Source organism: Sinohyriopsis cumingii, chromosome 3 (assembly GCF_028554795.1).
Source record: "Sinohyriopsis cumingii isolate HCF-2022 chromosome 3, ASM2855479v2, whole genome shotgun sequence".
In the NCBI taxonomy this organism is placed as follows: Eukaryota; Metazoa; Mollusca; class Bivalvia; order Unionida; family Unionidae; genus Sinohyriopsis; species Sinohyriopsis cumingii.
The window spans coordinates 47,805,183-47,831,482 of NC_142963.1; the positions used below are offsets into that span (position 1 = coordinate 47,805,183).

General features: G+C 37.7%; 1 protein-coding gene across 1 annotated transcript in view; it reads right to left on the reverse strand.

The window, feature by feature from the left end:
- Window positions 1–26,300, reverse strand: part of LOC149802808 (protocadherin gamma-A10-like) — an 81,046-nt gene that overhangs the window by 24,751 nt on the left and 29,995 nt on the right. The window contains exons 3-7 of the mRNA XM_089951316.1: window positions 24,772–24,941; window positions 7,925–7,975; window positions 6,682–6,771; window positions 5,822–5,908; window positions 1,171–1,290 (exon numbers count right to left, since the gene is read on the reverse strand). Of these exons, the coding sequence (XP_089807442.1) occupies window positions 1,171–1,290; window positions 5,822–5,908; window positions 6,682–6,771; window positions 7,925–7,975; window positions 24,772–24,941 (518 nt within the window). The remainder of the gene's footprint in view (window positions 1–1,170; window positions 1,291–5,821; window positions 5,909–6,681; window positions 6,772–7,924; window positions 7,976–24,771; window positions 24,942–26,300) is intronic.

Genomic DNA, 26,300 nt, shown 5'->3' on the forward strand with positions numbered 1-26,300 from the left:
CAGATCCAATATATCTTGATTACAAGTAAAATAATTTCTTAAAATAAAATCAAATTTCCCCAATTTTATTATTTTAGCTTTTGAGAAGAAAACTACCAAAATGAAATAGTAAAATAACGAAACCTTTTAAGACTGCTAAATTCAGTTCATTGTTTAATTCTTCCTGTAAATTAATGTTTATATGTGCTATTCAGATCGCTCTGTCATATATTTTTAACGCGTTCCATATTTACAGCAAAGTAACCAGCATAAATCAAGTCGTCGTAAAAGCGTCAAAACAAGAGAAGCAGTTCACGAACTTTCTGACATGGGTTGTAAGAATGCTAGGAGGGATTATATGACTGACATTTGACATGCATTCTATACTAAAACTAACTTTTCAAAACTATATGGGGTATCAATCGGAAGGAGTATATTTCTGAAAAGATGAAAGTAAAGGATTCCATGGGTGAAAAAGCGATAAAACCAGAAAACATATGATTTGTACAATGAAAATGCACGTATTTTGTCTCCTATTTCGTTTGTCTCTTCAGAGATATAAGGCCGTGTGTCAAATATTTTCAGTGTTCTGTAATGTTGTTGTATGGTATTCGCACACCCTCCGGGTTTTTTTTTGGTACCTCCAATTGAAAATTCTAAGAGCATAAAGGATACAATATGCATTAAACTTAGTTATTTCATTCGTCAAATTATAATTTCTAACGTGACTGTCGCCAGTGGGTCCCTAACACTGTCAACCTCTTGATGTTTCAAACGAAAAGGAAGTTCGCGATGTAGATAAGTGGACAGAATGCTCACTGTCTTTTTTTTTTTTTGGATTTCTAGAACAGCCTATATCAGTAAAAGCTGCATCGTCTGTGTCCAACGCCAAAATGTTGACAGTGTTTGGGAAACCTTAGAGACAATCAGGATAGAAATTATAAGTTGATGAATGAAACGACTGTTTTGTGCATTTTTGTATATCACTGATGCCTTTTGTTTTTAAAACGATAAGGGGTAAAAATCGGGAGGACGTGCAAATGCTATAGTTTATGTGGACGGTCCTTCCAATCAATGGCCACGAGGCATGTGCATCAACAATCGGCACATATAAATACACGCAAAAGATAATCTTTGATACTTTTTACGATCAATAGCCATCAGTACTGAAGCATATATAGGAATACATACCGTGGCAACTGCTCTCATTTTGAACTCATGGTATAGGATGCTGATCAGAGGGGTTTTCGTCATAATTAACCCGGCTTGGGTATTAATGAAAAAGTATGTCAAATCACTGGGGTCGTCCGCCTGACAAAAAATATTGGAAACAATTGTGTTTTCGATTTAATATTGCTTTACAAAGTCTCTCAACAGGAAATTGCTGATGTCCAATAGTTAGCATTATGCGTATTATACACACATACATACAAACACAAATACACACACACACACACACACACACACATATATATATATATATATATATATATATATATATATATATATATATATATATATATATATATATATATATATATGAAACTAACATCCCAAAGTCACATAAGGAAGCATTGTTCTTGAATTTTCATTCGATGCTTCTCCAGCTAGCAACGATTGAATATAAATCTTGAACTTTATTTATTTATGCTTCTGGCCAATGTTGAACATCTGGTAGACTTTCTAATACATTTTATACTTCTGCGAATCCAACCCGAAGCAGATTTCTTATACCAATATTGTGGAGAGACTGGTAAGCGAATTTCAACTTTTGTTGACACCGAATGAAGAAACAGCAAGATTTTGCACGTTTGATTGGCAATAATTACCTACATTAGGGCAGAACATTTAGATACTAGAGTAATGATATACAGTTAACAAGTACACAACGAATGTCGCATATAAATGCAAGTTACATATAGAACTACTTCGGAAGCTCTGTTTCATATTTGCATACGGGTGCATTGCATTGACTAAATTACTCGCCCGTGTTCAACACGCACATATTGATGCCAGCGGTAGCTGCGAAAAGCTCGCATGAGTCACAACACTTGCTCTCTTTTGATATCCTATTTTGCCTGTAGCTTTCTGTCTTTTATATGCCTAAACTTACACTTGCTCTCTTTTGATATCGTTTTTTTTGCCTGTAGCTTTATTTGTCTTTTATATGCCTAAACTTACACTATATAACCAGGATTTTCGCCATGTGCCATTAAACCCAATACATACATACATACATACATACATACATACATACATACATCAAAGCTCAGTAATATAAAGCTAGAGGCTACATTTGGTTGAAGTCTGGCAACCATTAGTCAAGAAATACTGTAAAAACTGATGTACATGATGTTGAGGAATGATATAACCTAATTTAAGGTCATATCATAATAAAGGTGCATACTAAGTTTGATTGAAATTCTTCAAAAGTCCTCATTAAAGTTATGCTGCATTAACCAAAGTTGGGAGGATAGAAGACAAGGAACCATAACTCCTGTAACTAATGCCGTGGAAACGTGATTACTTTAACATTAATATTAATAATTTTGCAAATTCAAAACCTGTCACCAATGACCATCCACCCAAAACACAGTGCCCCTATGACCTTGAAGACTGGTCTCTTTGACCATTAGTCACTAAAGATATTCTTTTCCTCGACGCATTTTTGGTCAACGTCTGGTAATAATCCACTGATGAAAACAGAATATATTGCCCAAAACGTATGTGCTAAGCAGAAGGGCGGACACTGTGATAACTGTATCTTCACTTTTGCAAGATTCATCTCAGGGGAGGCAATCATGGAAAACCATTCACTACATGTAATATATAGGCATGTGACCTGGTTATTTACTCTGGCCTCGAGTGAAGCAGGTGTGACAATGGCAAGGACAGGTGAGACGGCTTTTCCTTTGTGTAGGGTAATGTTTAAGAGGCATATACCATCAGAACTATATATATATATGTGTGTGTGTGTGTGTGTGTGTGTGTTAACTTACTGTTTTCACTGAAGTCATATGTTGTTTTATGCTCTCGGGTTTTCTTCATTACAAATTAAGGCTCGTGAATTGGGACTTGAAGCCTTCTGTTATTAAACGGCTCTATTGAAGATAAGTGCATATTTGCTTTCTGGGTATCCACGTTTTACCAGCTATGTATATCGATGAAACCCGGCTGTATCATCAATTAGGTTGAATAGACAGAACGCAAAAGTACACATTTGGAATCAACCGATAGGGCGTGCAACTTGATGGCTCTATACGCATTTGCAAGAACAATCAATGAACAGGTCCTATGGAGAAGAAGCTTCTAAGAAACCACTGACAATGATTCCATTTGGTATCAATTGAAGCAAGTAAAGAATCCACCACTGATTCAATTTCGAGAGCAATGAATAAGACCAAGGTCTATTCAGCTCAAAGCTAACTAAGTGACTGGAGAGATATTTGTTGACTTTAGTGTGTGATTTGCAATTACATGTATTATTTATGTAAACCCAGTGTTGTGTAATTTGTTAGCTATCTGACAAGAAAGAAAGCTAACTGCTGACCCAGTGAATGGACTGGGAAATGGATTTATCTCTGCATCAGCGTAGAGAAACCTTCCTCTTGATCTTATATCATCCAAATGAAAACCCTCTAGCTTCTGAGATAGGTTCCTTGGTCGGAAGTATTTTTCTTCTACAAGTCTTTAACGAGAAAGAAGCAATCTGCCCAACAAAGATGAAAATCAATAATCCTTGGTTGTGAAAGTTTTTAAATTGATATTTCCCCAGATACCGCTGTTTAAAGTGTTGGCTCTCTTTGAGTCCTCCAAACCATTTAGTTCCTCCGGAATGTGTCAGAATTCTAACTGGGTATGACCGCTGGAACACAACAACAAAGTTCAAACCCACAACACAACAAACCCACAACACAATTTTGACCTCCCTCTTGCAAGCGAAGGGGGGGATCAATACCATGTTTAACATCGTTTTCAAAATTAAATTCCAATGTAAAACATTGTACGTGGCCAGGTAATGTCAGAAATCTGACGGCAATAGCTGTTCTCTCAATCAGATGTATATCTTGACGTGGGATTTTCCCCCGTATTAAGCTGCCTCAAGAATGTGACCAGTTTCAGCAATATATGAGCGTTCCTGTCGTCCATGCTGACGCCCATGCATTATGTTATCTGCATCTGGAAGAGGTGGGGCCATAATGAAAAAAGCAAATTGTCATGTAGCCGCCAACACATGAAGCACTTCCATTTGCTTCTGATCAAAAGATAATGGTCCACTGGCAGCACTGAGAAAGAAATTACAGCGCAATGAAAGGTATCATATGCCAGAAACGCACTACATCAGTTATTCCATTGAACATCACGAGGACTTGAAAAACGTTTTCGCCGTAATACGAAGGTTCTTCAAGATAAACACGTCCACTCGTCGCTTTGTAAAATTTGTTTTGAAGGAGGCAAATCAGGTTCAGATAGGTTTATAATTTCAGCCGAAGAGAAATGAATTGTTGGTAGAAAAACGCATCTGTCCCGTTTGCATAAGAATAACTAATATGTCTCACCATAACATTGCACTCACCATCTGTGTCTGCAAAACGGCGTCCTGATAAACCGCACTCGTGGCACAGGTCTGACAAAAATCGCACGGTCCATATTTTGAAGTAGACCCAAGGATTTAGGTCTAGACATAATGGTAGCGCCCAGAACTGATACATAACCGAGTAAACGCCAAAACTGGAGGAATTTCCAGAACGATAGGTGATTTGGACACGTAAGATTGCATTTTTCAGGCTTCATCTGATAGCATATTTGTCTTTTTGAATCAATGGACCGGCTTAAAGAATGATTTACATTTTGAACACTGGCACAAGGATAAAATGAGTGAGGTGTAAAAAGATATGTAATATAGAAAATGCAGAACTTTTGTATGTGAGATTGACATTGAACCAGAAAAGGTATACCTGAAACTGGTCGATAGATTAAATACAGAAGAGACGGATAAAATCAGAGATGACTACATATCAATCGTATGGTTTAACATCTTCATTCAGGATTATATTAAGGAAAATTTAAAGAGTAGGTTTTTCTTTTGGTCTCCGATGAACCTTCTGGGAACTCATTTCACATGAATGCAAGTATAAAACAAAATGTAATTCTGACTGCATGTACTCATTTGCTACTTAAGGCTTGATAAACCCCGAAAAAGCAAAGAAGTTAATTTCCGCTTTTTAACGCGCATGCCAAAAGAGAAGAAAAACCGAAAGAACTGTTTATCATGCTACATGTCTGCGGCATGATGCCCCAGTGCAAGACATCACTATAAATTGCCACATTGTAGACATCATGATTTGAGTGAAATATTGTTTAAGCTAATTTAAACACACATACACACATTTTATTATTAAATCAACCCGTGATTTGTTCCCCTTTGACAGCATTAACAATTTTAAATGCACCATTGTTCATATAAAATATTATTTAGAATGATTTTGGAGACACTTTATTATATTTTTAAATCTATGACGCTATGTAAGAGTGCCCATGTGTGATATTGGCATCATACGTCAAAATGAGAGTTCTGATAATTTGGTCAGTGGCTGAATTTGCTGACGGTTACCTTACTGTGCAAGACATGCATGTTGGCATCATATGTTGCACAATCCCTTCGGAATTTAGCCAATTATATTACCTTTAATATTTCTATTTCAATGTGCATTTTTTGTCTTTAGCACTAGTTATGGCTTGACATCGGCCTGGTAGGTATATTATATCTAAACAAAAAATTAATAATTCTGACATATCTCTCTCTCTCTCTCTCTCTCTCTCTCTCTCTCTCTCTCTCTACCTCCAATGAGTACTGGATCTGTCCTCCAAGTCCACTGTCGATGTCCAAAGCCACGACGATTAATACAATCATTCCCACCGGCGACCTCTGTGAAAAGCAATAGCAAAAGTAATAGAAAATGACTGATATTTTGACAACGGATAAGGCTGTTTACGCACAATGTGGATTAATTCAACTGCTCTTGTGTTCACTGTTCAAATGACAATTATTTGATTACATGAAACGTCCATGTGCGGCGATGAAGATTTTGTCAACAGTCATACAGCTTTACTTGCGTATTTTGCTAGAGATTTCTCCTAAACAAACTGAGTCCCTAAACGATGCTACGAAAATATTGTCAACCAGATTCACTTTTGCGTCTAATTATTAACTGATCAAACTAACACCAGATAAGTCATGCCTTCAGCTGAATTTGCTTTACATTGTATACAGACCATCCTCCATTCACCCAAATACCAACCGAATTTCTTCTTTGAATTTGTATTTCAAAGTCAACCAAATTGCCTCGTTTTCTTCTCCTCCTTTTTAAATTATTGATATTGGACATTTTGAAAATAGTAACTGAAATGCAAAAACATGGCTTAGAAATCTTTGCTTGAGCTCATCGTTATTTTCAGTCGTTCCTGTGTGAAATGAAATGCGTTTTAACACCTCATTTTGATAATATTAAGTGATGCAAATATCATACCCTTTTTCTTTTAAAAAATGCAACCGTTTTATCGTACCTTTTTTCATAAACAAAAGCGACCGTGGCATCGTACCCATTTTCTTCAACAAAAGCAGCCATCGCGTGTTATTTTTGTTTCTTAAGCATAAAAGATCGTCGCATCTTACCCTTTCACTTTAAAAAAATAACTTACAGACGAGATGGCTTTTGAGTATGACGGAGAAAGAAATCTGGGGCTGTTGTCATTGATATCTTCGCAGACAAGTTTCACATAGAAATGCACCTGTATTGATAAAGACAAATCAAAGACTAATAAGTATTGGGAATGGGAAGTCTTCACTTTTGTAATTGTATATAGGAAGACAGATAGATGGTAGAGAAGAAAACTGACAGTGAAAAACTTTAATAAATCGCGATATATATTATATTGGTGCATATGAATAATCCTGATGTATTAGATTTCATGTAATATATTACATGATAAATACTGCGCATATTTTGTTTAATTACCAACCTTTCCAAATATATTTACTTCTTTCCCTTCAGAAAATCGAAACAATCTTATGCTGTTTAACTCTTCCACATAAGTAGAAATGCGAACTAACACTCTTGAAAAGATTTCGTCAAGGAAAGGTTCTGAATTATCGTTTTGTCTTCCATGTACATAAACGTCAATTAATGCGTTCGTCATTTTGTCTTCCATGTACATAAATTTAAATTAACATATTCATCATTTGTGCCAGTTACACAAGTGAAAATGTCTAACATACTATACATTTATAATCACTCCTGTAACAAGTATACTTGTGAAAAGTGAAATGGGCAATATTTGCCAATCATGGCCACCCAATTGATACTCACGGCGTATTTCAGCAAGGGCATGGTCTCCAAAGGCCAAGTAACTGATTAGTTTTCATACGTATGCTGTATATGGCTGTATCATTTAAGTATAAATGCATGGAGAAATAATGTTTCATAATGGAACTTTCACCGAAATATGTAGTTACAGACCACAGGTCGTCACAGCGATCATATGTATTTATTTTCACTAGTTACGGAAAGAGAACAGCTTGCAAGCGTACTGTCCTTACTGTTATAAGGAAGTGTTTTACGTATTTGCGGCATAAACAGATGCTGCAGTCTATCCGAATCGATAGGAATATATCAATATTAAACCACATAGTGTACTAAAACGTAAAACAAAATTATCAAATCAGCAAAGTCAATAAATACGAAACGATTTTGAGTAACTGACTGTTCCTGCCACTCCCCAACCCCTTCCTCCAAAAACGAGCACAACGCCTGTCACTGTACATGCTAAAGAGACTGTATATCAGCAAAATGGTTCATCCACCTGTTGTTATTTTCCAGTAACAGATCACTACTAGTTCTGTTTAGTTCTGTCAAAATTTCAGATTCATTGAAAATGTTCTTACCTTGTTATATCCATCTGTGACGTCAAATTCCAGGTCGTAATCTGTCCTGAGCTATAATAGAAAATAACACAACTGTCAACACATACATGCCAGTATCTACATAAAACATATCTACACATATATTATCTTATGTTACGACAATATCGTTCAATCAAGTATATCATGTCGTGAGCAATATGTTTTTATTTCATTTTTAATAATGAAATATGGATGTTTAGAAAAAGAGTACCTTGAACGTCACCTGATACGTCCGCCCAAGTTGATTAACAGCGAACTTCACAAGTTCCGGTGTGTTTTTTTATTATTATTTTTTATTGGTTTTTTTTTAAATATGATCACATCTATTCAGATATTATGGGATTGCAAACTACAAGCAAGGATTACTATCCTCCGAAACTGAAGAACTTCACAACGTGCAAAGCAACATACCTCCGAAAATGATGATTTAACAAATAGGTGCTCCAATAATCATCGGCAATTTAACGCTTTGCAAAATCATATATTAGGACACCTTTATTTTGAAAGAATTGTGCTAGTTTAAAATTAATTCCAAATATTGTATAACAATGACTTCAGTAAGTAATTAAAGTTAATACAGTAATGGTGTCACGTGTTTGGAACTAATCTGTTGCTCTTAACATACAAACGTGACCTCATTCTTGGCCGCCTTGGGGATAATATCTAAAATTGGATAGTAAATCGCCAGATAGCAGATTCGCTTATTTGGCAAATATGGTGTAGAGAGGAGTAACAGCTATCTGTGTGGTAACTAACAGTGCATGATTGACTAGGGATATTACTGACATGTGGGTCTCAAGGACCTAAACGTTTTGTCAAAGTCGTGACATTATTTCATCATTAGATTTACCATGACTTTTACAGTTGACCTTAAGAACCCAAAATAAAAATGCTTTTTTTTTGCCCTAAGCGCAAGACACACAAACGCGTTCTCCAGGAACTTACTCGGAATGAAAAGATATATATAGACAAACCTGTGAGATTTATGTCAGAGTATTTAATCAGAGTTTTATGTAATGATTCCCAACACTTTCAGTACTCTGGATACTAGTTAATGTGACAGACTCTTCTGTAGCCGAGAGCAGAGTGATTTTTCAAATATCATTGTTGACCATAAAAGAAACAGTTGAAAATAATTGTAAAAAGGGATCCTATTTAACGATATGGCTCCGATGTAGAGCAGTCACCAATGTTTGCATTTTGTCATAGTTAATCTCATTTGATGATTAACCCGAATATATTACCTGTCAAGATCAGAAAGTACATTTAATATAAACAAAAGATACATTTTGTCATAAAGTAGTTATGTACATACATAGCTTCCTGGCATTATATGCAAAACATCTCTAGCCAGGCTTAAATGTGCATTAAAAAAACTGCTTTCTGTATTTTGTACAAAAAGTGTATGGTTAGACCATAACTGTACATTAAAATTGTAAATAAAAATGCAACCAAAGAAAATTTTTATGTAAAGAACTGTACATTATTCTGTACATATTCGTGTTATCCGACGCAACAATTAATCTTGGACAACCTGTCAAGATTACACACACACACACACACACACACACACACACACACACACATATATATATATATATATATATATATATATATATATATATATATATATACACGCCCATTGGAAATAGGCCAGAATATGGTATAGATAGACCGAACTATAGGACTAAAGATAGGCGCAGTAATCACGTGGAGATCACTTCCTATACGATGAAAATTCCAGCTTATGAACGCCCGCTGATAAACCATATTCACTAGTTAAAACAAACTGAAGGCAATAGTACATCAGCCATAAACCGGACCGTGACATAGCACACACTGACAGAAAAAAATATTTTTCTTGCTATCTATGTATATTATGGGCTGTCAATTTGGGGCTGGACTTGACACAGTTTTGGTAATATGCCCTTTGACCAACATGTGCAATAACTGAGCTAACTCGCATTTCAGTTTCACGCCAGTGCAAGACCATAAGGTGGGTGGGTGTGAAATAGCCAAATTCATGTATAAAACGTAATTACAGAAAATGCTAAAATGTTTACTTATGAACAATTCAATAGAATGTACAGGCAATTTGATATTGCGTTGTACGCGCTATAGATAATAGAATAGAGATTTCATTGGGTGATTGCATTGTAATTTTCGTGTTGCATTAAGTCGTATCAAGATGAACGATCGTTACATGTTGCATATACATCGAACCTAACGTAAACAATATGAGGCAAACATCACGATACACGTACTGGAGACTGCCATATTTGTCTTATTTTAGTCTACACAATCCCATGACTTATAGTCATATTACACGCGTATTATCTTTAACCGCATGGTTTTCAAGCTCTTCATATAGCATGTGCAGTTGTAGTCAGTGCTGTTAACAGCGAAGAAATTCCGAAACACATTTGAAATACACATTGTCAATAGGACAATCCCTTTTCTTTACATTTCAGTCGCTTGTCCCTTATCGATTCACCGCATATAGTTTTGTAAATATTAATCCACCAAACTTGACATCTTCCGGTCGTTCGTATTTCACACCCGTCAAAGATAATGAAAAGTACGTTACATGGAAATATATACTGTAAATATCCATTGCATTTCGTCGTAAACGGTACACACATGTATTCTTCTTGCAAATATGAGAATTCTTAGGATGTGTCTCCACTAGTGTGTGAGAAGGCACTTCCTGCAAAGCAAAAAGCGTGTTCCAAGAGAAGAACATCGTTAATTATACGAAGACTAAGAACTGGTCTGGTCGTATATATGAAAAGCTGCCTACTTTGTAACAAGGTTGCAGCAGCAGGGAAGTTGAACAGACCTTCGTTTCCAGACCAAATAAAGCTTCCTACGCGAACTTTCTCCGTAGAAGCCTCAGAAAGCAGAAATAACGCCTTCTACGAAAGCTAATTTTCATGCATTCCAGACTAGGTGCATCAGGTGTGTATACTTGTGTGTCAAATAAACATAGCATCCGAGACAGAAAAATAAATCCTCGTTAAGGGAAGTTTAACAGACCTTTGTTTCCAGACCAAATAAAGCTTCCTACGCGAACTTTCTCCGTAGAAGCCTCAGAAAGCAGAAATAAAGCCTTCTACGGAGATCAATTTTCATGCATTCCAGACCAAGTGCATCGGGTGGTCGCGCCGTGTGTGTTAGTAAATTTGCGTTAAGAACAGGAAAAATAAAAGTCAGGGAATAATTTTTTGTGTTAATTTTTTTGTTGCATGGTGGGGCTGCTTTGGCCAATTTTACGTCGCATTAAAATAATATACTTGAAAATAATATGAGTCGGAAAGTTAGTAGAGTTGGAGAGCCTCATTCTGCTAGATTAGCGCGAGAGCAATTAGCGGCAGTAAGGAAACTTATCCCGGCAAAAGAATTATTTAAGAAAAAAGTTCGTGATTATGAAGACGCGAAATTTTATCTTACCGATTTATCATCACAATTGTTAAGGCCAGTTACCGAAACAACCGAGCGAGCCTTACTTGGTGATGTGAAAGATCCGGATATCAAAAAACGTGGAATTCTTCCTGTGTTGAGAGACATTGAGGAACATACTCGAATGGTACCAGATCGACTGGATCAAATTCGCCAAGCACAAGCACAAGCACAAGCGCGGCAAGAACAATTGCAGCAAGTACAAGCACAAGCACAAGCGCCACAAGAACAACCACAGCAAGTAGAAGAAGAAGTAGAAGAAGAAGAGGAGGATAGTCAAGGAAGAGAGCCTCGAGATGTAATAAAAGAAAAATTTACTGATGGTGGTTGGAGCACAATGACGAAACAATTTGATTTATTTGGTAATGACATTAAATTATTAGGTACATATGCGGAAGATTCTTTTGACAACAGGATGAGTTTTTTAACGGAAGACGGATTGAAAAAAATTAAAACGCGAGAAATTTGGTATAATAGTCTATACCGAGCTAAATTTAATTTATCCTATGTGAAGAAAACGAATCCTATTTATATTAGTTTTTTAAACGCCGCATATGCAAAGAAAGAATACAACAAGAGATCGTTACCGACAGAATCTTCGAAGAAATCACAAGAAGAAACATTGAGGTCCGAATATGAAACTCTTCAACATACTATTAAGCTTATTTTTAATGATGATACTATTACTTTACTCAAGGACGAGGATAATTTAGTCAATATCGCCGCGGATTTTAATGAAAAGGATAAATATTTAAATCCAAACGTTAATCCAAAAACTATTAAAAAAGCAAAGTGGGTCGAGTGGATATATTTTGCCAACAAAAAACCTCCCTACAAATATGATTCTAATTTTCGTGAATATGTAAAAAAAATAGAAGAAAAGTAAAAGAAAAAGAAGAAGAAATAAAACAAAGAGGAAAAAAAGAACCGGAGGAAGAGGAAGAGGAAGATGTGGTGTCGGCGTGGTTTAGTGAACCATCAACACCAGTACCAAAAACAGGAAGCGGATATACTATTTGTCCTGACAGCGTTGTCAACGATGTATCTCGCCTCGAAGTATTAATCGGAGGAAAGCGAGCCGGAAACAATTCTCGTGAAATAATCAACGAGGCCTCAGATATTTGTCAGCGATTATTTCGCGGCGGTGTCATCAATTCTTACATTTACAAAGAGCTCGTTGACGAACTCATCGATTAAAACAACGCAATTGAAATAACATGATTGTTCACAAACATCAACGCAGACCTAGACAGGTCCGCATAGCTAACTCTCGATTGCCTGTATATAAATATATTCACGGCAATGGAATTGGCGATATCGTTAAAAGCCTCGTTACAAGGATAGTCCCTAAAATCGGACCCACAGTTAAGCAATTCGCATCAAAAGCAATAGGAAAAATTGGCGAGACTGTTATTTCTGGCATTGGTAATTTGGCCACTAAAGGCTTCGATGTTGTCAAAGGTAAAATATCAAATTTAATGCGCAAAAAAAAGCAGCCCGTCAAATTACCTAGCACCAGCGAAATGCCTCCCGAGGTCAGTAAAGCTATAAACGACGCAGCAAATAAAAAAATAAATGAGCTAGCACAGGAAGTTGCTAACACAAATCTAGCAAATGAAGTCGCGAACACAAGTTTCATATCAGGCAGCGGTCTTCGTTTTAGATGAAATTCTTAATAATAAATGTTCGCACAAGTGTCAAACGAAGTGTTCGACATGGACGAGCCTGTAGGTAGAGACACATCCGTGCGTGATTTCCAGTATTTCTCGTACGACACAGTGACACCAAATGCAACTAATCGCATTGAAATTCAAGTTCACGATACAACGAGATATTTTCTTCCATCTGAGGCATATATCGAATTTGTTGGTAAAATTGTGAAAGACGCTGACGGTACCAACTACGCAGCAAACTCTAAAATTGGATTCGTCAACAATGGTATCATGGCATTATTCAAGAGCGCCACTTATATGATCGATGGAAGAGAAATCGAATCAATCACGGGCAACGTTGATTTAGCAACGACGATTATAGGCCTAGCTAGATACTCGGATGATTTTACCAGGTCAGCCGGTCCTAGTATGATGTTCGCCAAGGATAATTCTGATCACGCTGATCAATTCCAGTATAATATCGGTAAACCGAGAAATGCCGCTAATGATGCTGACGCCACCAACGTCAATATAATGCTCGGCACCAATGACAATTACAACCTCGGATTTGCCACGCGAAGACTTATGTTAATAGGAAATGATCTAATGTTCTCCTGTGCAATTCCGCTATCTCACATTTTTGGATTTTGCAGACATTTCAGGAAAGTTATTTACGGAGCAAAACACACGATTTCCTTTGTTCGAGACGACGCAGGCAATAACAGAGCTATCTGGAGAGGCGCTGGTGTTGCTGATGCCGGTAAGGTGGTACTTACCAAATTTACCTTGTGGATGCCAGCGATAGTTCCATCGATGCTTGAGGAATTAAAATTATTGTCATTCATGAATCAAGGTGGTAAGTCTGTTATGTCATGGCTAACAACTACGACCGACTCTATCGACGTTAATATTGACGGAATATTTACCTGGCGAATTGCGTCACAACAAGGCGTCTCGGCGCCTAGACATATATTCGTTGCTCTTCATGCCGCAAATAGATATGATCAAACTCACAGTCACATGATATTCGATAATTTCGCAGCAACAAACGTGTCGTTGAGGATAAACGGGCAACAAGAACCATCAGAGGAAATATCGATTGATTTTGTCAATTATTCGACAGCCCGCGCATATCATCGCTTGTTGTGTTTTATGGGTCGCGATCAAAATATCGATACAGGATTACAAATATCACAGTTGGATTTTAATACTCGCTATCCTATCTATTACTTTTCCCTGGAACATCTCGATTTGGTGAAACAATCTGTCGTCGATATTCATTTCAAAGCCAGAATTAACACAGCTGGAGCAGCTAGGGCAATCGCGGTGATTCTCAGCGATAGAACAATGATCCTGGAAGGCATCAGCGGCAGAATGAGAGTCATCGACGCTCCTGTAGAAAAAATGTAACTTTAAAATCGAAGATTTTAAGATTTCTAAATTTAGATTAAACGATTATTAATATGCCATACGAACACGTCAGCGTAACTCTGACCCAGGGTCAGATGAAAAAACTCCAGTCAGCGATATCAAAGCGATGCGGTATGAAATTAACCTTGAAAAATGATCAAATTCATGGCGGGCCTAACAAACTATCGCTAACTAGGGGTCAACGTGAACGTTTCACCAAAGCCAAATCAGCGAATTCCGGCGTTCATGTGAATCTCAGTATAGGCGCTATCAGAGACATGGTCAAAGTAAGTGGATTTTTCCCTCTACTAGCTGCTATTCCTGGATTATTAGCCTCACTTGCTCCGACAGTAGCAACCGGTCTAGCATCAGCCGCGGCTGGATATGCAGGTAAAAAATTATTAGAAAAAATAGGAGGACGATACGGTAAAAAAAAGCTTTATCCAAGACGACCTCTGTACGGATCCGGCCTAAGATTGGGACGACCTCCTATGTACGGATCCGGCCTAAGATTAGCACGCCCTATTCAAATTTAGATTTACTTAACGAAGCAAAAAATAAAAAAATAAAATTTTTCAGAGGCGTATTTATGCGAAATCAACTACCAGAAAAACCAAATTCCACCGAGACTGGAATAATAAATCTCGATTCAAATACCGGCCCTGGCACACATTGGGTTGCCTACGCGATTAATCCTCGCGAAATCGTTTATTTTGACTCGTATGGATTAGCGCCACCGAAAGAATTTGTCAATTACGTTTCAAAGTTAAATATTCCGATTTGGTACTCGACACTCCCGACGCAGACGGTAATGGATCCACCGATATGTGGTCCAGAATCAATTAACGCCCTTGACGCAATTTCAAAATCATCCGATCCGTATCACAAGATCGTATTTAAATACGCCGTAGATAAATATCATCGTTGATATTTACGGTAGATTCATCTACAGGAAGAAGGAGGCAGCAGTGACTGACGCTGATACATCAAAATTTGCAACCAGGGATGATATTAATAATCTTCTATCGTTGTCAGAGATAGATCCTGGCGAAGTTGCTATTTTTCAGAGCCGCGAAGGAAGATTACAAACAAGCAACATCAAAATAACTGATATAATCAAGCGAGACGAATATAACGATCGCCTTGATCAATTTACCAGCCTATCAGAGTCGGTATCAAAATCCATCGCTGATATCGCCGATCTTGTTGCGAAGTTGCCCTCAAAGGCCGATATCGCGGATGTGGAAAAAAAGGACAACGAATTATCAGCAACGTTGTTTCTGAAGGTTGATAGAGCATTATACGATGATACTCAGGAAAAATTGACGAGAAGACTTAACAGGCTAAGTAGCGATCTTAAAAAACTCGACGATGCCTTATCTAAACTTAGTAAAAAAGTTGACGAGGATATAAAAAAATCCATCGATACTTCCTTCGCCGCAGACGAACTAGTAAAGAAAAAAGTTGATCAAGAATCGCACGATGATCTTAGCGATAAGGTAGAAAAAATCAACGAGGATGTTACTAAGATTTTTACCGATGTTAACGAAATAAAAACCGTAATGGGTCAGAAAAGCGATAAAACGCTATACGACGATCTCAGCGAGAAAACAAAAAAAATCAACGAGGATATTGCCAAAATCAACGAGGATATTGACGTAGTACGTGGATTGGCGCGTCAAAATGTCGATATGTCATTGTACGACGACCTCGACGAGAAAACAAAAAAAAATCAACGAGGATATTGCCCAAATCAACGAGGATATTAACGCGGTACGTGAATTGGCGCATCAAAAAGTCGATAAAACATCACACAACGATCTTAGCGGAAAAACAAGAAAAATAAGCGAGGATATTGCCCAAATCAACGAGGATATTAACGCGGTACGTGAATTGGTGCGTCAAAAAGTCGATAAAACATCACACGACGAGAAAACAAAAAAAATCAACGAGGATATTAACGCGGTACGTGAATTGGCGCATCAAAAAGTCGATAAAACATCACACGACGATCTTAGCGAGAAAACAAAAAAAATCAGCGAGGATATTAACGCGGTACGTCAAATAGCAAGTGAAAAGGTCGATAAAACATCACACGACGATCTCAGCGAAAAAACAAAAAAAATCAGCGAGGATATTACTAAAATTAACAAGGAAACTTCCGAGATACGTCAAATCGCAAATGAAAAAGTCGATAAAACATCACATGACGACCTCGACGAGAAAATAAAAAAAATTAACGATGATATTAACGTAGTACGTGATTTGGCGCGTCAAAAAGTCGATACATCGGTGTATGACGGAGAAATTCGAGACTTGAACACCAAACTTCTCGCCGCAACTACAAAAATTGACCAAAAGACCGATATAACATTATACGACGATCTCAGAGAAATTGTAAGAGAAATCAACGTGGATGTTTCAACGATGCGAAGTTCGAACAAGAATCTTCTCGATACAATTAGCGATATTAGCACAAAGATATCACCACTGAATCTTCCAAAATTAACGCGTTTTTACGTGCCGGATCAGGTGGTAAAAAGAAATCTCCCCTGTCATTTGACATTCACGTTAAAAACACAGAATCTTACCTGGACACCCGAGAATAATACATTTAGCTTTACCGTGCCAATTGTTGGCGTATATCGAGTATATATTATCTCGACGATAAATTTCAACGTAACAGCAGGTGCTCATAAAATTTACGAATATTATCCCGGATTTTTTATTATTTCTATAGATGAAAGTAAAATAGAAACATTTACGTTATCACCGCCAGACAGGACCACCACAGGACCAACTGTGTATTTTGTAATTTTCGAATATTTATCCACGTGGGATGAAGTTGGTCAACCCGAATCAACTGCAATTGTTCACATAGGTACATATGGTTAATATAATGACCGCATCGGACTACCGTTACAACCAGGCGCGTTCGTGGCAAGATTCACTAAAAAAATTACTTGACGAGTATCAGGTAAAAATAAAGAAATACCAGCGTAGATTAGTTACCATCGATGTTGCCGTGTACGCGGTAAGAAAAACGTTGTTCTCGATAAAAATTCTAAGCCCGGATTATTACTCGGAATTGATGGCCCTTATTATGCTAGATCTTATCCAGCCAGCGCTGTTGTTTATGGAATTTATCGGCTAAATAATAATCCGGACGTAAAAAACCTACCTGCGATGAAAGAATCACCGATGATAAACTGCGTGGCTGAGCGTGTTATCGAGCACATGAAAAACGCTCGACGCGGATCTGGTTTGACCCAGTTGAGGTTGGATAAAATTAACGCGTGGGCAAAGACTGTCGCCGATGATGCATCTGTGGACGATGTAGCTGCGTTGAGCAAAAAACTTAAATTTCCTATCACGGTGAAAACGTTATCGGGAGAAATATTATACTCGTCGCCGTATAGATCTCGAGGAGCACCAATCGAGATTGTCGATCACAATTCACATGCGTGGTCACAGTCGGTAATGATATTTCCGCGGGATCGTGTGGTTAAATTTTATCCCGTTGACACCGCGAAAGATAATTCCGATGCCATGTTCAGATTTATCAAAAAATTAAGCGCATCTGATCCAATATCGATATGGTTGTTCTCGAGTGAAGAAAAATACGATCAATTTATTTTGCCATGCGGTGATATTTACAGGGACGAAATATTACACGAGTCGATGAAAAAACTCGCGGTGAAATATTCGTCGAATCCCGATCAGTTGCTAACGAATTGCTTCACAATTCCGTCTGTGGCCGCTCACGCCGCTAGAGAGAAAAACTCGTGGAAGCCTACAAGGAACGAATATCTCGCTGATATTCAACTTAGTTGTATCGAATACGGCCATGGCGGATTGTGGAATACCAAGTACGATTTCGAAGATATGATCTCCGTTGACATGAGCGCGTGTTATCCTGGAAGTTTCCTTGGATATGGCGATTGTGCAGATTATTTTGCTAAATTCGGCCATCCTACCAGCGAGATGACAAGAGTAGCGATTAACGGACCATTGCCTGATTTTGTCATGACCGGATTCGCTTGTGTAACGTCGTTCGAGTTTGCTAAAAATTTACATAAAATTTGCTACATTTGGTTCGGTAGGCATTTATCTCAGCGCCGTTGGGTCCCTACAGTGTTATTGAGATATATGCTGGATTCGTCGATGTTAGTATCATTGACGGTAAGTGAGGCGATTATATCGTATAGGAAACAAACAGATGTGTGGTTACCGACGGATTGTGATAACGCGAAAGATATAGGAAGAAAAATAATCGGTAAATTTACTCAAGGTGGATCCGTTGATCACAAGCATCGACACGCTAGGTTGTTTATCAACGATACTGAGATGGATTTTATAATCGCCGATACGGTATCACGAGGAATATTTTGCAACAGAGAGAATATTATCATTGATGGAGCAAAGTTAGGTACCGTGATTAGCTACCTTGACGGAGAATCAGCGCAATATACTCATCTACGATCATCGATGCTCGCCTATGTGAGTATAAATTTGCTCTCGATGATAAACAAATTTTCTGATATCGCAGTAAGAGTCGCGACGGATTCGTTTTATATCGATAAAAAAATACCAAGATAAATTGGAAAATTTAATTACTGACGGTAGCTCATGGGGAACTTGGAGGATAAAAAACGAAGATATCCTAGATTATTGCGAAGACGCTGATGTTGAAGATTGCGATGTAAATTTGGAGAAATATCGGCAGCCGCATCTGCATTTGACTCAATTTCACTCAGCAAATTCGTTTACCTAAATGGGCCTGGAGGTAGCGGTAAAACAACGCGAGCGATAAATTTATTTGCAAATTCCGATATGATTGTATTAACTCCGACACATAGGTTAGCGCGAGAAATAAAGCAGCGTGGCGTTGGTTCTTGCACGTATCACAGTTATTTCAAATACAGCGGTGGATCATGGGACTCGGTGCGTATGGGCGATAAATATATCAACAAGATCATTATATTCGATGAGATTTGCACGGTGAATTTAGATATTTTAAAATCGATATTAGCTTGGCTGTAAGGAAAAAATACCGCTGTGATAATGTGCGGAGATCACGGCCAACCTAATCCTATCGATGGCGAATCTCCTCACGAATGGCTCAGAAACTTCGTTGATTATTACGAGGAAATCGACGCTGATTATAGATCTACAGATATTTTGTTGACCGAATTCAAAAAATTAATTCGACTACAACCGAATAAGATTCAATGTGACGTCATGAGGAAAATAATCGACGAAACTCCGATGAGCGATTTTCTAAATTTGTGGCGTCCCGATCATTTGATCGTTGCTAGTAGGAAAATTATTCGTGATATTATTCAGGAAATGTTATTCAAACTGCACTGTGAGAAATTTCCAACGCTGCAGGTACCGTTATGCTACAGGCCCGCTAATACTCGACGACAAAATATTAATATTACTTTGCCATGTGGAAAGGAAAAGATTTTGGTCCTGAATGATATTATCTTTGTTGATATTAGTCTTGTTAATGACGCGATAAATGCAGAAAAATCACCGTGGAAATTAGGCTACGCAACAACGATACACTCGTCGCAGGGATTGACCGTAGATGGTCAAGTTTGGATCGTCGATGATAGAATTTCTTGGTCAAATCTAGTGTATTTGGCCGTATCGAGAGTAAGAAAATTATCTCAACTAGGACGAATTCGAGTAAATTACATCAGTGACGCTGGTGGTAGTTGAGTATCTTCGGGGACTATTTGCAATTCTTCTTTGGTAAATCCGCGTTGAGGCGCTAACGAATCTAGGATATAAATCGCTGGTCTTCCTGACGATCTTGTTACGGCGGATATTTTGTGTGTTGTAACGCTCCAGGTTGGATCGGTTGCTCTTTTTCTGCCTCCTTCAGCCTCGCCTTCCTTATATAAATATCTGACTGTGACGCTACCTAGTACAGGCTGAATTGTGGAATCTCGCTTTAGTGGTATATTCGATTTTGTGATAGCAATTGCAGGCTTCATTGATATTGTTCGAGTTGTCTCGTTATTTAACTCGTTAATCACATGAGGCAATCTTGATACCCAATCGTGAGATCGATTATCCTGAATAAACTCACGCGCATATTGGTATCCGAATAATCGTTCTGCGAGCGTTTTATTGAATCTTTCGACGATAGCTTGATTGCGATGAACACCTACGATACCGCGTCGGATTTTCACGTTATTTTTTTTCATTAATGAGGTAACCGCGCCAAGAAATTCTCGACCCGGATCAACCTGGAGAAGATTTGGCCATGTCAACGGAGATCGAGAATAAATTTCGCTAAATGCCTTGGCAATTTCCGTTGCTGTTTTATTCGATAACGGCTCGGCTTCTTTATACCTGCTAGCGATATCAACGATTGTCAGGACATATTTGTACGTGACTCCGTCAACAGTGTCGTGAGGAAGAAACATTAGATCAGCCTGATGGACCTCATTAGGAACACTGACGGTAAAACTCGCGTATGGTATTTTCTTAGGCGGAGGGAGATATATTTGCCAGATTGCCTGTTTCGATAGCCACGTTTCAGCGACGGATTGTTTTACTTTAGCAGCCTTGGCAAGTTTGGCGATCGCTGATTTTCCTCGCCAAAATCCTCGCGGAGAATAATATATCTGCTCCATATTATTTACCAGCACCGAATACTAATTTGCCTTTCATCGCGCCTTTTACCAACCAAGTTGCTAATTTCTCTTTGAAACTTTTATCAGGAATCGCGTCTAGTGCGTGAATTAGCCTGATATCAGCGAGATGCCTTTGTTGTAAATCTCCGCTACGATACGCGAGGTCGTGATAGTAACAAGCTTCATCAATAGCGTTTACTGGATTTTCGCCTTGAAATGGTTGGTTATTATCATCGAGTCTGATATCGAGTCTCGTTCCGGGTCCACAATAATTGTACCCTGGTAGATGCTTTTCTCCGGGATATTTTGCCCAGGGCAGCCCAGGTAGATTTTTCATGGAGGCGGCAATGTCTCCTCCGGTTCTAGTTTTTTTTTTTACGAATCTAAACTTGCGTGTCTTGCAAACTTCGCATTCTCCTGCAATTGCGTTCCTGTTGTTACGTGTGACGATTTCAGTTGGATTTATCGTAGTTGTGTGAGTGCGACACTTAACACAATATAAATCCATGTATTTTATTAACATGAATGTAATTGATTTTTCAGCCACGAAGCGACGCGAGCAAATAAAACACCATGCGGTATTACCAAATTCGATTAGAATGATAATCATCGGCCCGTCAGGATCTGGAAAGACGCAATTGTTATTGAATTTGATCATGCGATGGCTAAAATGGGACAAATTGTATTTGGTTGCACCATCCGTTGATGATCAACGCTGTTATCAAGTGTTAAAAGAATTTAGCGACAATACCGACGAAGGCACACTCGAATTTATCACAGACATCAATGAAGCTCCATCTGTGGAAAATTTGGACGGCGATGTTAATAATCTTGTTGTATTCGATGACGTTATGCTGGACAAACAAACTAACCCAGCTAGGATATTCTCGCGTGGCAGACACAAGAACACCGATGTTATTTACGTAACACAGAGATATACGCAGATTCCAAAGGTGATTAGGGACAATTGTAATATTTTATCTGTGTTCAATGGCGTAGACACGCACACGCTGAGAAATATCCATCAGACTTGGTGCAACGGCGACATGGATATAAATAAATTTAAAAATTTGTTTAGCCGCGCTCAGTCAACGCCGCATGGTTTTATTACGATAAATCTTCATGATCCACGCAGTCGGTATCGAATTGGTCTCGATCAAATTTATTCATGAAAATGCAGCCCCACCATGCAACAAAAAAATTAACACAAAAAATTATTCCCTGACTTTTATTTTTCCTGTTCTTAACGCAAATTTACTAACACACACGGCGCGACCACCCGATGCACTTGGTCTGGAATGCATGAAAATTGATCTCCGTAGAAGGCTTTATTTCTGCTTTCTGAGGCTTCTACGGAGAAAGTTCGCGTAGGAAGCTTTATTTGGTCTGGAAACAAAGGTCTGTTAAACTTCCCTTAACGAGGATTTATTTTTCTGTCTCGGATGCTATGTTTATTTGACACACAAGTATACACACCTGATGCACCTAGTCTGGAATGCATGAAAATTAGCTTTCGTAGAAGGCGTTATTTCTGCTTTCTGAGGCTTCTACGGAGAAAGTTCGCGTAGGAAGCTTTATTTGGTCTGGAAACGAAGGTCTGTTCAACTTCCCTGCTGCTAGGTTGCTCATATTAATCTGTTAGCTCTTGTAAGTACAAACTGAGAAGAGAGCTGTTTAGAGTTAAACATTCTTGGATGACATTGGAATATTTATTGATGACTCCATCGATCATTTTATCTCGACCTCCATGACCTGTTGCAATATGAACGCACTTTATGAAAACATCAGTTTCCTCAACAGTCACAATATGCAGATGGCCTTGCGTAGAATCCTTACATTTCTTTATCAGCTGTTGAACATCACTACAACGAAGTGTTTCTTTTAAGCAGATAGTACATATTACATTAAACTGGATTAAAGAGGTTACCAAGTTTAGGTTGATAAGGATAGTTAAAAACCTGTCACTTCAAAAGCAAATTAAAGCAGACAATGAACTTTTTATCACAGAACATAAAATCAGTGTATACAGCTGTTAATATTAAGTGAATTGACAGCTTCTGATTGTTTACAATGTTTTTTATAATAATAAAAAAAAACACTTTTCAGCCTGTGACCCTTTAAGGAGTTCATACTGTTTTCCTCACAATAAATATGGACATTGCTCATTTTATTAATTATGTTTTCTGCGTTGGGTTTCGATGTTTCTCAGAAGTCAGTGAATATACATTAGTGACCCAAATTTTAGAGATTGTGTATATAATACCTTTAAACACACACACATGCACACACAGATTATGTATAAAATACCTGATTACACACTATCCTTTAAACAGACACACACGCATATATATATATATATATATATATATATATATATATATATATATATATATATATATATATATATAAAGAGAGAGACAAACAGACACAGAGAGAGGAAACTTTGTCCAGATTCGTAAAGACGTCTGCTTTAATATTAATAATGAATAACTGCATTTCTTGTTTGGAACCTATTTACTACGAGTTAGTATTCAATTTAACAGTACTAAAGTGACAGAGTGCTTAACGTCAGATAGTTATTTCGTAACTTGATAACTTACATAGTTATTACAGCATTGATACGTAGGCAATTAGGTCACACCAAGCAGTACTAAAGTGATAGAGTGCTTAACGTCAGATAGTTATTTCGTAACTTGATAACTTACATAGTTATTACAGCATTGATACGTAGGCAATTAGGTCACACCAAGCAGTACTAAAGTGATAGAGTGCTTAACGTCAGATAGTTATTTCGTAACTTGATAACTTACATAGTTATTACAGCATTGATACGTAGGCAATTAGGTCACACCAAGCAGTACTAAAGTGATAGAGTGCTTAACGTCAGATAGTTATTTCGTAACTTGATAACTTACATAGTTATTACAGCATTGATAGGTAGGTAATTAGGTCACACCAAGCAGTTTAACTTGATAACTTACATAGTTATTACAGCATTGATACGTAGGTAATTAGGTCACACCAAGCAGTTTAACTTGATAACTTACATAGTTATTACAGCATTGATACGTAGGTAATTAGGTCACACCAAGCAGTTTAACTTGATAACTTACATAGTTATTACAGCATTGATACGTAGGTAATTAGGTCACACCAAGCAGTTTAACTTGATAACTTACATAGTTATTACAGCATTGATACGTAGGTAATTAGGTCACACCAAGCAGTTTAACTTGATAACATACATAGTTATTACAGCATTGATACGTAGGTAATTAGGTCACACCAAGCAGTTTAACTTGATAACATACATAGTTATTACAGCATTGATACGTAGGTAATTAGGTCACACCAAGCAGTTTAACTTGAGCCTAATGTACCGAATATTCCATTCAGTAAAGGTACTGGCAAGGACCACCTCAGTAATAAAGCCACTTTTCTCAATGCTCGTGGTCTTATTATCGAGGCTTTACTGTACTTTTTAAGATTCATTTTAGCACATCATTTTAAACACTCCACTTTTACAAGTACGTTCTTGTTTCTCGCCAACGGAAGATATCAGATCCTTAGTTATTACCAAGCTGTGCTTGCGCGTGCGTTTGTCTTCTACGCAATGCACAACCCATATACCTATGAGAGCATTGATCTATTTTACTACCTCTCTATCCAGCACATGGTTCAGCACCATATCCACGGACCGACCTGCGGAACTGCTTCCCATTGGATTGGTTAAACTAATGATGTCTGACGTCAGCTGGTTGGAGGTCGAGAATGTCAGTTCTTGAGGCCCGTCCAAATCTACAGCTGTGATCCGCCCTATGATGGTACCTAAAGAAAACAAAACAGTCGTAAAATGCCATCTAATCTGATAGTCTACGTTTTCTGTCTTCGTCTGGCTTTGATATTTTGCATAGGTTCGACCGTTATACTTTATTTATGCTACTACGGTGTCAAACTTCGAGGAAAGTAAATTTATAATTTACTTGCATTCCTTGCAGAAAGCAAACCAAAATCGACTCTTCTAATCGACAGGAAAAGATAGAGTTTATGCCAATTATAAATCTAACACTCTATAATAGCGATATCCAACATGTATCATATATTAGTCTTTAGAATCATTGGCAATTTAACGCATTGTTAAGGAATTCATCGCGTATACCGCATGGACCGTTTTCAGCAAAACACTTGGTCCGATATTGAACTTGGATTGCTTATAGCTGAGAATTTTAACCATGTTGCTGGTTTCTGCCTTTTCCAACTAAGAGCACCGTGAAAGGTACATTACACGCGTACCTTGCGCCTCTGAACACTCTTAGTAGTTGTTCGTTAGCTAATAAGAAACTAATAATGTTTTTCAAGAAACAGAGACGTTTAACTTCAGACTGTAAATCAGTAGGTTGCTCTCTTTCCAAAAGGTAAATTAACAACTAAATTTGGTCACGGAATATGGCAAAGGACACAAAAATATCATGAACCTAATAATTCTAATGTTGGTGTATGTGTTCTTGTCATTTGACTGCTTAATCTCTGTATCAGCAGCTTACATTCTTATCCTATGTGTAAGCTGTTGACGGACGCTGTCAAAAATACGTTGAGTCGAATTTAACTCCAATAAAATCTGATCGATGTGATAGAGTGGCCGGATAGTCCTATCCTGAAACTCAGTGGATTCCATGTTTTTATGTTAAATGGTGAGCTGAGTTTCCTGTAAGAAGATGGTACACAAAAAGAGTTATATCTCCATCTTTAGGTTACTGTAACCTTGCTCTGTAATAGTTCATCCCAACATATATAATGTACGTTCTTGTTGTAATGGAAAAAGCCACAACGTTTGTAAGTCAGGTTATTTTGAAGAAAAAATATTTTCATTGCGTCACGGTGATCAAGACATTAGACCTTTAACCGTAAAATCAAAAGGTTTCATTTTTGCTCCAAGTGCAAACTATTTGTAAACTTATGATCGGTGGGCATTATTAATTACAGCTAAAGTTATGATGAGGAAATCATCTGTCTTTATTAGGTCACTGCAACACGGACTTTTTATTTTCCACACATTTCAAGTGATGAACAACAGTTTGTCAAGGTATATGGTGCCAAGCGAATTTACCAAGCAGAAACGAAAATGGACAGGCGGGCAGATGGACGTGGATATAGAGCCACAACATACGAATGACCTATAAAAAGTAT